This window comes from Archocentrus centrarchus, chromosome 11 (assembly GCF_007364275.1).
Source record: "Archocentrus centrarchus isolate MPI-CPG fArcCen1 chromosome 11, fArcCen1, whole genome shotgun sequence".
Lineage (NCBI taxonomy): Eukaryota > Metazoa > Chordata > Actinopteri > Cichliformes > Cichlidae > Archocentrus > Archocentrus centrarchus.
In genome coordinates, this window is record NC_044356.1 from 21,420,735 (window position 1) to 21,435,525 (window position 14,791).

The 14,791-nt window shown below is 40.0% G+C and overlaps 1 protein-coding gene across 4 annotated transcripts in view; it reads left to right on the forward strand.

The window, feature by feature from the left end:
- Nucleotides 1–14,791, forward strand: part of dync1i1a (dynein cytoplasmic 1 intermediate chain 1a) — a 62,949-nt gene that overhangs the window by 5,143 nt on the left and 43,015 nt on the right. For 2 of the 4 annotated variants that reach the window (XM_030740685.1, XM_030740686.1), the window contains exons 5-7: nucleotides 85–126; nucleotides 2,182–2,241; nucleotides 2,454–2,566. In XM_030740685.1, the coding sequence (XP_030596545.1) occupies nucleotides 85–126; nucleotides 2,182–2,241; nucleotides 2,454–2,566 (215 nt within the window). The remainder of the gene's footprint in view (nucleotides 1–84; nucleotides 127–2,181; nucleotides 2,242–2,453; nucleotides 2,567–14,791) is intronic. The other 2 variants (XM_030740687.1, XM_030740688.1) reach the window with 1 other exon arrangement.

The window sequence follows — 14,791 nt, forward strand, 5'->3', positions numbered from 1 at the left end:
ACCCCCCAAATCCACCCTGGATGATGGCATGCCATTTTGAGCTTCTCCATTTGTGGCTGTGTATGTGTGTGTGTCCCTTCTTAGGTCAGGTTTCTCTAAAAACAAGCCCCAAGCACAGAACTCAAGGTAAGCATTTTCATGTTAAACACAGGAACCCACACCCCACCACCCCCTCACCTTTCTTTAGCTGAGGTTACCCCAAAGGGAGATTAAACCCACAGCGTTGTTAGTTGTCTTACCTGTGTGTCCTCAACATGATTTATAGGATCAAAACAGTGCAGTTTCCCCTCTTCTCTGTTCATCTTTTCTGGTGTTTTCGTGTCTGAAGCTTACCTGTCTCCCCTAATACTAGGTTGAAAGATTTCTGCTCTCGCGAGCTGAACCAAAGAAGTCATTTCAGTCTTCAGAGAATCGCCAGTGCTGCTTAAAGTGTCATCCCTGTTACTGTAAAACAGCCGGCCTGTCAGGCTAAAGAAATGCCTTGCCACTCTCACCTGGCGCTTTGTAGCGCAAACTGAATGTTAACGGGTGTGCTCGCTGTCCCTGAAGGTATCATCAAGAAGTGCAGTGAAGGCTGGAAGCATTATCCTTTTAGAGCGGCTATAGTTCAACCAACCTGCCACAGAACTCTTGAGCTTTCTGAAGCGACTTTTTGACTCTTAAATCCCTAACATGAAACTCAGCATTGAGCTCAGGGATTTGTCAAACTTATTGATGATGTATGGAAAGTAGATGTCATCATGTATGTAAAGCATAGGGCTTCTTTTTTCCATTTAATTTTGTACTCTGTGTGTGTGTGTGTTAACCTGTAGATAAAACGTATAAATCATGTCACTGGAAACACTAGTCATGATTTCCATGTATTATTTGGCACTAATTTGAATATAAAACACTGAATTTTACATGAATATATTTAGAATCACTAATTATTCATAGGTATTCACAGCATGTGAGCAGCCCTTTAGTTATACATAAAAAAAAACACCCTGTGCACTCCCTGGGCCTGAAGCGACTTCAGCATATGCAGGCTGTCTGTCTGTTATCTACATTCACTTACTCTCACATTGGTCACCAAGACTGGAGGATCAACCCAGTATCACAGCAAACTGTGTAATAGAGCCGCATGCTGAAGTTGCAGTAACTTGTAGTACCAGCAGGGAGAGATATTTAATTTCCAGCGAACAACTTTCTACCACCTTTGTTGATTTTCAGCCCTTTAAAACAATACTACATTATGAATATTGTTTAACAACAGCAAAAGATGGCACGGTAGGGCTTTAAAATAAAATATCACTCCCTGGTGGTAGTGCAAGTTACTGCAACTTCACACCTACAGGCAAAAGGTGACATCCACACCTGCCGTGGATAGGCGGCTCTATCTACGCTTTGCCGTGATACTGGGTTGGGAGGAGAGGTACTTTATTAATAAAGTCTAAGTTATGTGAAGCCTGCAAAGGAAGCTGGCTGAAATGCCAATGAAAGAATAAAAACTTTAGTTTTTATTCTTTAGTTTTTAGATGAAAGAATAAAAACTTTAGTTTTTATTCTTTCATCTGCAGCCTCGGTGGTGTTTAACAGTCAGAGCAAGTAAAGAATAAAAGAATTCAAACGGAGGCCAAGTCTACGTACAAATTTGATAGCTCAGCAGTTAAATTAGGTGCCTTGTTTTAGGCTCATAATGCTTATAGAACAGTGACGCTGTTGTAAACTTTTTTGTAGTAACTGTTTAGAAAAAACTCAAGGGATAAAATTGTGTCTAAGAATAAGAATCTCTATTATTTACTGATGCTCATCAGAAAAAGACAGACTTTAGATGCTATTAAAAAAACTTTAGCTCCTCCTGCTGTCTGTGCACAGAAATCTGACATCGTTTTCTGGAGAGCTGATTGGTCAATAGGCAGTGATTTTATGGATGGATGTATCCACCTCACCTCCTTTATCTGTTTAGATTAACTTTTTTCCAGTAATAGTGCCATTTTTGCATGAAAATCAGTGGGACTTCCTTTGTTAGGCTGTTAGATAAGTGGTGTGTGTGTGTGTGCAAACGTTTGTGCGCACATTCATGTGCTAATATGTGTTTGTATGTGTTTGTATGTGCCAGTGTTTTTGTGTTTGTTATAAGGTGTTTGTAAACATGCATGTCCTCTCTTGCCCTCCCCCTCCCTCTGTTGGTGACATCAGGACACTGCAGTGGGACACAGACCCCTCTGTGCTGCAGCTGCAGGCTGATTCTGAGCTCGGGTACAGCTTTCTCCTCTCCTCTTGTTCACTATTTAAAAAAAAAAAGCACCTGCAAAACACCTTATTTGGAACTGCATGTTCCATGGAAAAAGCACATTTAAAGGATTAATGTCATTTATTATTTTAAACTTTGACATTTGAAATGAAATATGTTGCCCTGTAGTTTGGATTTATTCACAGTAGCTAATGAGAACGTCTTCTCTTACATCCAGGCGCAGGATGCAGAGACTGGGGGCGTCTAAGATCACACAAGTAGACTTCCTTCCCAAAGAGGTCGTCTCCTACAGCAAGGAGACTCAAACACCAGTCAGCACCCTGTCTGAAGGTGAATATTGAATATGTGTGTGTGCACAAGTGAGTATTTTTTAGGCCTTTTGGGCACTAAAGAGGAAATGCAGTGATTGCTGTTGCTGTATGTTTCTGTGTGTTTGAATGTGATACTGATTTAGTTAGCCAGGTCTAAGCCTGCAAACCTTGGAGTGATTTTAAAAATCTTACACAGGGAGAGGTGAGCGAGTGAACAGGGCTCTGCTATGAAGCTGACACAGAGGTGACCATCAGTTATTGTGTCTTCAATCACTGAATATCATGCTTTGGACTTCTGGTTTTACATGGAGTTCACCCAAGACTTGATATATTAGGGATGATTGCAGTGTGTATGTTGTGTAGGATAAAGACGAATATCTGTGCATACATGATACCCTTTAAAGATTTTTGCTTTTACATATATTAATTAAAGTTAAGGTTTAATATTCCTGAAAATGAAAGCTGGAAGTCCAGCTTGATTAAGCGTGAAAGAAACTGGTGAAAAAATGTGTCTTTGTGCATCTGTGTTTTAATGAGTGTGAAGCTCTACAGATGAAGAACGTGAAGGTATGTGTGCATACCTGTGAAAATGTATACATGTAAGTGGGAGCTGACATGTGTGCTGAGTTGCAGCTACTAAACAGATCCATGTGGTTAAAATTGTGCTTTATTCTTGCACTGGAGTTTGTGCAGCACTGGTGGTTGCAAGTGTACGGCTTATAGATTTGAGTATTCTTCTAATGGAGGGCAAATTGAATTGAGATCAGGGTGGAGGACACTTGGAGTTTTTACACAATTTAAGTTCAGTTTTCAGATTTTCCACTAGGGCATTTCTTCATGACTGCTGGAACGCACATACAAATACACACAAACACTCATAACGTTGTCTTACTTTAATTTCCTGAAGATGTACCATAGGTTTAACCATAACTACTACATGTCTTCACCTTAAAATATAGGGATTTATATGAGCACACGCCTTTTGTCCCCATAAGGAAAACAGATTTAAGTCCTCACAATGTGAGTAATACCTGGTCAATACACATGCAGACTGGCACACATGCACACAATCCCTATCATCTTCTCTATCTTCCTTCTTCTTGTTGCCAAGACAGCTGGCAGCCATGTGACTGTGAAGGGGTTGTACTTCCTGCTTCCTGTCATTATAATAGATGGTCTGGTGTGGATTCCACTGCCCCCACCCTCCGTCAGCAACAACCATGCACATACACACGTCCGTACCGATCAGCATCCAAATGGCCTGCTTCAGGCCCCCCCACACCTACACACACACACACACATTTCCTTGACAGACCCAGGAATATATCATTTATTCAACAAGTGCACAGACACTGACTCACATATGTGTGCTGGAAGACATCTACTGTGACGCACGCACACACACACATACACACCACACATGCGTATACTTAATGGAGTTGATCTCGGTCACGTTTGCTCGCACATACAAGGTCTCAACAAACAAACACACAACTCCTGTAAAATTTACAAGACAGATATGGTAGTTAAAGAGATAAGGACTCGACAATTAAACAGGCAAACAAATAAACATGTAGCAGTTACCATATACAGGTCAAGTAGTCTGTGTACACATAAACAAATACTCACAGTGTGACTGGTTACTGCCTGCAGCAGTGCCATTTAGGTTTATTTGCTTTCAGCTTCCAAGAACATGCTCAGGAGGGCTCTGTGTGTGTGTGTGTGTGTGTATGTGTGTGTGTGTGTGTGTGTATGAGAGAGAACATCTGGGAACCAGAGCAGACCTGTGTTGGTCTGCAGGGAGCTGACCTTGGCCTCAGGAGACCCTTCCTTTGCAGACTGCCACAAAGCTTGTGTGTCTAAAGAAAGGGGGAAAGGGGGCAGATGGTAACACCTGCCTGCGTTTCTGCCTGTGTGTTTATTCAGGCTTGTTCCTTTCTGTTGATTACTGAACCTAACTTGCAACATACATTTCATTTCCATGTTGCATCCACGGATAGTTAGGCTATGACTTAAAACTTTAATAAAAATGTTATATGGTTTATTTTTTTAATGAAAGGCTATTGAGTCTAACAATGTGACATTCGGGGATTTTTATAAGAAGTAAATATAAAACTGGCATCTTTGAGCCTCAAAGAGGGATGTGTGTCCAGTACATGAAAATGTGTGTTTGTGTTAAATCTGCTTCTAGCAATTAGAGACAGTGATCTCAGCTTGTAGCCTGGTGTGTTTTCATGCAACTGCACTAGCAAGTATTCATAATTTCCACTGTCCAAAGGCTTTCTTCTATTGACGGGATCAGGATTGATATTGCAAGGTTCTTTGTATGGTTATTGGCTGCTCACTGAACCAAGAATAGTATCAATTTCTGCTAGTTTGTATTTGTATATCCTTAGGAGTCTTTCTGTTGCTTACATTCTTAGCCTTAAAATTCTTCTGTCATTAAATCGTTTCCTGTCTTTCTTCTGTGTATGAACAAATCTCTAAGGAGGTTCCTCCTTAGAGATTTGTTCATATTTCCATATTTGTTTGTGCACTTGAGTATGTAGTTTACTTGTTTTCTAGGACCATTTCAATAGTAATTCTGAATGATTTATGAGTAATAAAATATGTGTTGTTACAGTAGGGCTAACTGATTAGACTGGAGAGGATTAGTATTTCACTTATTTATTTAACAAGTCCTTTTCTCTTCTCGGCCTTGAATTTGCTCGTTGATCCACAAAAGCAGGAGGAGGTTTCACATTAAAACTGTAACACTGACTCTTTTTTTGTGCAGGAGTGTGTGTTATTGTAATTGCTTTAAAAAATTGACAGATGAGTCAGGAAGTTTCTCATGGCTTCTTTTCCTCGAACTTCTGACCTCTTGTGTTCTCATGTCTGCCCTTATGCCCAGAGTGGCTGGCTGCATGTGTTTGTGTGAGTGTGACGTGAGTGTGTGCTGAAGCCTGAATGCAGCTTCATGAAATTGGATTTGATCTGACGTTGCATGAAACTTGTACACAAGAGTTTGTTTCAAAGTGTGCATTAAGTTTATGTGTGTGACTCTCATTTGAGCCAGTTAATTTTAAGGCTTTTCATTTCCGAGACCAATTTGCGTCCATATAATTGTGATGCGCTGGTGCCTGTGTATGTTATTTTCCCATTGGCTGCTCACTGATCTGGTCTGTACCGAGTGCCCATTGTGCCAGGCAATCGGATTAACCCCAGTCACGGTTGGCTCCAGCTATTTGCTGCTTTTCTAATGGGTATGAATGGACATGCTTGTTGTGAGGGATAGATGCTTTGTTTAAGGTCATAGCAGAGAAATAAAGCAAGGTCTCCAGTGGTGTGTGATACTAGACTGACTTACTAAGGTCAGACTAAGTATGATGAATACTTGGCTCAGTTGTATCTGTGTTGTAAAGCCAATATATATATTTTTTAACACTAACTATAAAACAAACAAATAAATCAACCAAAAGAAAATGCAGAGGTATTTGGTATTTGGTCCATGAGGTTTTTTCCCCCAAACTGAGGTTTGTTAATGATTGTATATTTTTATTACTAATACATGCCCATGCTGCAGTATTGCTTGCTCTGTTTGTGCTGAAAACTGATATATTTAATCACATTAATAAAAGTTAAAAAAAAAAAAAAATCAGGTGAATGAAAAATAGCGATGCTGTTTATATAGAAATGAATAGATAAATATGGCAGTCATTATATGTTTATGTGCAGCAAAATGCTTCCTTAATGTATGATTAAGGCACCGTGTCAACCATCCATTGTCTAAAACATGCTGTAAGTGCACTACTACACTCATCAGACAGACATTGTCCACCCCCATTAAATGTAGTGAAAAATATGTATGCAGGATTTTGTTAAACACATCCATAAAAGAGGATTTCCTCATTTAACTTCCATCAAGCATGTTTGTTTACATGCATGTTTACATGCATTGTGGTTTACCTATACATGTTGATAGCATGCATCTGACAAAAATACAATGTCATTTGTGCCAGGTCATACTGTATGTCAGTCCATGTTATTCTGCATTCTCATTGGTAGCCCCTTCAGTCGCTCACCTGGGAGGTGAGAAAAGCCCACTTGGCTCACAGTTATGTCGCTTGAAGTTGCCAGATGTCATTCATTTTCTGTCATTTCTCCAGTCACCAGGTCGCTTCTGTTGTGGATGCAGCTTCAGATGCACCTGTGTGCTAAGTTTAGTTGCTCAGCTCCTGATTGTATTAGGAGGAGTTTGCAGGCAAATAAACAGCTTGTAACATAAACTGTCTGCTCAACAGGATCTGACAAATAATACAGTTCTGATATGATACTCTGTCTGGAACAGCCCTTTGTCATCATTATTTGAATGGGTGTTTGTTGGGCTCAAGTAAATGACTTATGTTAATATATGATGTGGATTTTAACTGGATTTGACTGGAGAATCTAATATAAGTAAATGTTGGTATTTAATAGGAGTTTTTGTTTGGTGCTCAAGTCTAACAAAAACAAAGAGGTGAGATTTCACATAGCTGTAGTAAAATTTGGACAACCTTTCTGTCTCCCTTTTTTTTGCTTTTCCCCTTCATCCCTTCTCTGGACCAGCTAACACCACTTGGTAATGAACGAAGCAAATGCCAGTACTTTGACAGCCACACTTAACTCTGCTGAACCCAATCTGAGGATAGCTATCACTATGCGTATGTGCTTACTCGAGATCTTGGCGAGATAAGGAAAGGTCAGAACGACTGAAGGCATTTTGTGCATGTGCACGTATTCAAGTGTGCAGGTTTGCATGGGAGTAGTGTGAGCCTTACACCCAGTTTGCAGTAATTGGCTTTGCTCAGTGGAGCCTTAAAAGACCCATAATAGGTCGCAGTGGAAAGTAGAGAGAGAGAGTATAAAAGGTGAAGAGAAATTTGTGGGCACTAGCAAATAAGCAGGAATGGAAGAGAGACAGAAATGGAGGCGAATCGGTAGGGGCCATCGAGGGACGATGAAGCAGTCCTGACATTAAAGCGGTAATTGTTTGCAGTGAACCAGAAGCAGGCCCTCAGAAATACAACTCTTTGTGTATTTGTGTATAATTTGATATTGCAACTTTGGGAAACCCCCTTATCAGGGTTACAAGTTCACAGGGTCAAGAGTGTACATAATGTTAATGTTTACATGCCCGTATGGAGGAAAAAAAAAAAAGTGAGTACACAACTCGCTCCCTCTTTCTCTCCCACCTCTGTAATATTTTCTGGCCCATTAGTTCTCAGGCTCTGTACAGCTTGAGTGTATAACTGGTCACAAATTCACTCCTCAGGTCCATTTGGTGGGCTGGTAATGGCTTTTAATTGCAAGAGAAACCTCATGTCCAGACAGTAATCTGAAAATACTGAGTGTGTTTTTGTTTTTGTTTTGTTTTTTCCACACAAGCATTCAGATTCATAAATGTAAACACATATGGGTACAGCAACATGCACAGGAATAAACAAAACAAAAACACACAACCACAAACTGTACACAAACGAACGCTGACAGAGCGGCCACAAAAGCACACGTGTCACATGAGCTCCATGTAATCCCGTAATAGAGCAGTTAAGAAACCAAACTCCAAATTTATTAAATGATCCTGACCACTGGCAGCACACTGGTCCAATTAGAGTGTTTACTTTGGTGTTTTTTTTTTTTTTTCCACAAATGTATTAAATATGGTTCAACAGGTCCTGAACTTCAGATATTTATCAACAGTTTTACAACAGATGTCTTTTGGTATTTAATCCGATCTGACTGGATTTTAAATTGGCCGAATTACTGGAATCCATGTCTGACACTCATTACTGTACGAGTTGAAAAGTTAAAGCGCTAGTCTACTGAAGTTCTTGCGTTACACATATGAAAGAGGCACACTGGTGTGGGATTGGTTTTGTTTTGTTTTTTTCAGTGTGGGTCCAGAGTCGGTATGTGTTACTGCTGATGTGTAACTTAAATAATAGTAATAGTAGAACTGAGAATAATGCTTTAATGTTGTCTTCTTTACCAAACATGGGTCTACAAGGATCAAAAAAATGCTGAAAGATGAGATTTCTTTTCTAGTCATGTTTATTTTTCTTTAATCGGATATTTACTGATGAAATATTTTCTTTTGCTTCGGATTCTTTTATTAAAGCCATACTAAACATTTGAGAAAAAGAAAGGGTATTGTAGAATACCTGACCGCATGCTGTGTGTGGAGCTGTTAAATGATGCTCAGATCAGAGAATATATGTTGATAGTAGAGATAAACTAGCTGTTTGTCATAGCCAGCATGTTCGATGCAAGGACAACAAGCAGGTGTGAAGACACAAGTTATTTTAAAACAGACCTAAGTTAATATTACCAGAAAATTGCAGCCAGATGCCTAAAACTATGTGTCCACACAAAGGCAGGAATGTGGATATGCCTTCTTTTTAGTAGATTTTTAAAGCAGAGCAGTCCTCTTTTATAAATCTCAGTCATAGTGAAATTTTATGCACATGAAGAATCCTGATGTTCTTGTCTGTCTTTAGCCACGAATGGCTGTAGGTACCCCCTTAATAATTCTTAAAAGACCTAAATCAGCTGCTGCTTATATATTATTGCCAGATAAACCTCAGCAGGTCAGCATATGTGGTGTGGACATACGTGTAGGGCCAGACACGTTATGATGATATCTAATGCTTTGGTTCATCACAGCATATGCAAGCTTGGAGAACATGAAGTATGATGAAGTTTTGAGAATATGGCGGTTTTATCAGGAATGCTCAAATCAACAGTGCAATCACTGCTTATAAAATGTAGCTTTATGTTATGAGAGCAACAGCATTACTTTCTTATTGGCACATTTTGAAGTATTGCTATATTAAGCTCACACCAAATACTCACGATTCATGTAGTTGAAGTTCCCTCAGCCAGTCTGTCCTGTGTCCTTTATTAGGATTTCATGCAATCCAGCGATGTGAATAAAAACAGTGACTATAACACACTCCCAGTCTTAGGGTCTAACTGACATGACTGATGGGTTTGTGGGCAGCCTTCAAGGTCCTGGAAAGAGGAATTTGGTTGCACGAGTGTATATTTTGCACGGCTAGACACTCGTGTGTTTCCTTATGTGTCTATATGTATGTGCATATGAATGTGTGTGTACCGAGCCACATATGGAAGTGCTTGTCTCATACATTGTTGTTCCAGCCAGGCGGCTACATACAGGCTGTGCAGAGCACAGGGTGTGTGTGTTTTCTAAAGGCGAAATTCGTGTAGTGAATAACCACAGTGAGTGCGCCCGGAGGACCCTGGACAAAATGTACTTTGAATTTATTCTACTCAAAGTACATCTAAGATGTGCCTTTTTATGCTTGTTGACTTCTGGACTTTGAAAAGAGTGATTGCCTGCAGGTAGCAGTTTCTAGTGATACTATTTAAGCCAAGTGTGTTTGTGCATTTTCACACACACACACACACACACACACACACACACACACACACACACACACACACACACGGAAGATCAGATCGGGGTTATGCTATTATGATCTCTCCCAGTGTTTTCCCTGCAGACACACTTAATCGTCCAACACTTCTCACTTTCTGTCTTTATAAAACAACTCTGAGTTTGGCTTTCATCGTCATCGCCCTCCAAAGGCCACAGCCTTCACTCCTGTTTCACTCGCAAAATTGATGTGGGGTCCCAGGCGGTTTCTGTTAAAATGATCGCGGCAGTCAAAACTGAGAAAAACTCTTGATATTAGAGAAAAATAATGTCTTTCGATGTGTGTAAGGTATTCCAAGTGAGTCACAGATGATTGCAATTTTCCCCTATGACCACTGTATAATAAGGTACATGAACCCCTTCTTCATCTCCCTCCCTCTGGCTTTCTCCCTCTCTTAGGTAAAATGGCCATCATCCAAAATAATATCTGCCATCTGATGAGTACTCGAGATGAGTAGGAATGCAGTTTCATGTTTCCCCTTTTTTCTCTTTTCAACTTTTTTTTTGGCTTTCATTTGCATGGTGTTAAACATGACTTTTTGACATGCAAGCCCTATCCTCCCTCCCCTTCTTGAGTTTTTTTTTTTATACATGTGTAAAACAAAAGTGGGTCTTTAAGATTTGCTTGGGTGGTCTCTCTTGTACTCCGAGATCCTTTACTTCCCAGGGGGTTTTCATTTGATGGAGTAGCAGTTCACTGCCACATCTATCCTGCAGCTAGCTGCTTTCATCAGTTGTTTCAAATGTATTTTTGTTAACACTTTCTATTACAAATTTCAGCCTTTTGACTGCTTTATACTCTTCATTTAAAAAATGCAGAACCTTTAAGTCTCTTTAAAATTGTTCTTCAACCCATTGCGGTTGATATACAGCAAGCTATAAAATCCCATTCTGCTACAGTTGCAACTGATTGAGCCCTTTTAATTTTTCAGCTCATACATGTTGACAGCTGATAGAAGTGAAATTCATAACCCTGCTGCTTTTGTTTGGCTGGAGTTTGTGCTGCAATTCTGTATTCCTCCAGCAGGGAGCACTCTTGGCACATAGACTTCTGTTCCATCAGTCTCCCCAACCAAAAATGACAGGTTTCTTCTTCTTCTATTTTTTTTTTAAATGAGTGTCAAATGATATTGGAAAATGGTATTATAAACAATTAATCTCAAATGTGTCATATATGTGTTGCTAAATTAATGAACCATTTCAGATTGGACTGCGTGGCACTGAGGTCGTTGCTTCGTCAGTGTTAAGGATGCAAATCAGTTATGTGACAGCATTGCTGAGGTGTTGTGAAAACTTTTGTCTTTTTAGCCTTTAGTGAGCCAATAAGAAAATGGTTATCCCGTGTTTGTTTGGCCATCATTATACCAAATCAAACGGCACTTTAAGTGTGTGTGTGTGTGGTATCTGAGCCCACACACACACATAAACTCACAGATTCAGACAGCACTTTCTCTGAGTGACACAAATACCAGTTCAGATGACGCGCTGAAAAGCAAGTTGATGCCACAGCAGTGATTTTATGTAAGACGTTTTCTTTCTGTTGGTCTCGCTCTCCTTGACTGGGTTTTTGACAGTTTGGAAAGTTTGAAGTCATGGGTTTTAATCAGAGCCTTGCGGTGGGAGCATGGCATGGCGTGGCATGATGGCTCATTTTAAAGATGTGGGTCTGGGTCGCGGCCAGACTTGGGTGGCATTGCTAGAAAGAATGGGGGAGGGTACATGGGACAGAAAGCGAGAGAGAGACTGAGAGAGAAAGAAAGAGATGGAGGGAGAGTCGACCAGCCCACAGCACACAGTGAAGTTAGCCACAGACCTCCAAAAGGCCTGTATGGGCTGCATTAATGAAAGCGGATTATGTGTGGGCATGCATGTGTTCATACGGTGTAGACTTGGGTGTACACAGACTTAGACACACACACACACACACACACATATATACACAATGTTTGATCAGTGTGGGGAAGTGTGGTGAAGAGATGAATTAATCTAAATCATGCTGCGGGTTTTAGCTTTAGCAGTTTTACATCAGGCCCTGCTGCTAATGTGTGGGTATGTGGGGAATATTTACTTACTTGCCCCTACTGTGCCAATCATGACTTGATGAACTATGATGAATTTTAAACATTACTTTATATTAAAATAAATTACCCCCACCCTCCCCCCATTTAAAACAAACAAACAACAAAAAAAAAACTAATAAGACTTTTTCACTTAAATCCATTTTGTAGGGAAAAGTATTCTGCACATGATTACCCAACATTTGCCCCTGGTTGTAACTGCAGAGATTGTGCTCATGCCATACCTTTTCGTTTTGTACGATCTGTCATGTCTGTCTGTCTCAACTTACTACCGATCGGTGAGATTTTTGTGCAGGTTGGGCTGCCCTCTCACCTCTCAGAAACAGATCTGTTTGACTTTACTGCATGGCTGGCTCTAAACCATCAATTTTCTTTCCAACCTGACTAACAGAGGTCCCTAAAATGTTAGCAGTGATTCTCTGTGCTCAGAAAGAGTTTTATGTCCAACTGAGTATTAACAAAAAAACAAAAACAAGCCTAGTGATCTAATTTATGTTGTGCAGACAGTTTACAGAGACACTTGGCATGACAAGGCCACCTGTAAAAAAAAACAAAAAAAACATTAAAAGTATTGTAGACTGGTGTGTCATAATTTCTTGGACAGCACTGTGTAATACAAAAACGCACCATGAGCATGTTTTTAGGAAATAGCCTTTAAATGGATATTTGCCTTTTAATTATTTGAAACCTGTATCATTATTTCAGATTTGTAAAAAAACACTGCGGTTATATCATATTTTTTTTAATGGACGTGGGTTGTTCTTGAATATCAAGGATTGCATTACTGGAGGCAGGACGCATTAAAGTTAAAGAATTCCCCCGATGCCTCAGGTCAGCATACGTAGAGGTGATGTGGTTGTGTGCCTGGCAATAAGATGGCTGGGGTTTGAGTTGTTCTGAGTGAAATTAGTGCATAGGAGTGTGCGCCTGTGTGTGTGTGTGTGTGTGTGTGTGTGTGTGTGTGTGTGTGTGTGTGTGTCGTGCCAGGGCCACATTAGAAGAGCCTTTTAAGTCTTGTTGACCTCCTCCTACTCCTCTGCATAGTGCTTGTGTTGTGGTCTGCTCAACAGCCAACCCCCCCCAGAACCTCTGTGAACTCTCTATATATGCGTGTGTGTGTGTGTGTCTATATGAATGTGTATGTCATGTTGTAGGGTTATTTCCAGTGTGTGAGATCCCCCCCCAAAAAAATCTTGCTGCATTTGTCTTTTGTGTCCTTCTCCCAGCTTCCGCCGCCTCTTCTCTCTCATATCAGTATCTCTCTTTCTTTGTGATTAATACAATGGAGAACTCTAAAAATTATGAGCTCTGTCAACTTTGATGGCGTGTGACTCAGCTGAGTAGTCACCTCCATACTGACATGACAAGTCTGCAGCTCTGCCCCAATAATGCAGCTGATGACAAACTTAGGGTCTAGTCACAGCTCTTTGATAACTCTGCCAATCACTCCAAGCATGTGCTAACACATTTCACTAAACTAGCACTTAAAAGTTTGGGTTCAGAATAAAAGTTTAGCTAACACTTTGATCCTTCACCAAAGAGCACATGCTTACACATTACGGCTGTGACGCCACACCGTTGTGTTTTATGTACCAGCTGAAGGGGAGCAGAAGACGGTGTACATGTTTTATATGCTGTCAGTATCTTTCTCTCCACATGCTCAATAGTCGCTGCCTACTGTGAAATAATACACAATGGTTAAGCTAATGAAACTCTCAGCAGTGCCTCAGCCTTCATTAAGACTATGTTTTCCTTATTCCACAAACAAATCAGCACATTACTCTCACCTGAACTATTTCACTCGTCTGCTAGTCCATAAAAGCAATAATGATGCGTGTGTTGGGCTAACAAGAGCCTCATGCACTGAAAACATGATAAAGTGTTTATTAGCCCCCAGTACAGTAGCTAGTTACAATAGATTTGGTAGCTAGCTCCCTCTTTGAAGTGCATCTATGTGCAGGAAAAGGTGAAAACAAGCATATCACGTCAGGGTATAAACATGCAGGTTTTCTTGCAGATATTTTGCATATGGTTGTGAAAAATGTGAAATGAGCAAAAGGGAAGAGTGTTTTATTATATGTGATATTTTCCTTGGTTTCCTTTGTGTAATTGATGCACGAGATTAGTATAGAAGGATTTTATTCTATGAGAGAGAAATCCATCTTTAGTGTGCCACTGTAATGCATTACATAGTTCAAAACTGAATAGGTGAAACTGTTAATGAATGCTAATGTTTAATTTAACAATTAATTTCTCTATGAAAGCATCAGTTACTGGTTACGTTATCTGTAATGTGAATATTTGCTGGTTCTCTTAGCGACCTGTGAAAGTGAGCTGGCTGGACAAAACGTTTCATCACTGACTGTGCGACAAAATGATAGAGATTTTAAATGTTTATGACACCATCATATTAATCAGTTATCTTCTTACTATAATGATCTTAGCATATTTATGTATATACTGTATGTCTGTATATACCCTGTCTCCTCCTTAATGGGCGGGTCAATCTCAGCTTTGCACAAACATCGTCACATACAGCAATTATTAACATCTACATGTCTCTAAACAGCATTTATTATAAATTGCCAATTCTTTTGATTTTCATATTCATCCTACCCCTGTGAATGCAATGTTACGTTTTCCGTTTGCGTTTGTTTCACTCGTCAACGTTCAACGCCTGCATGTAACT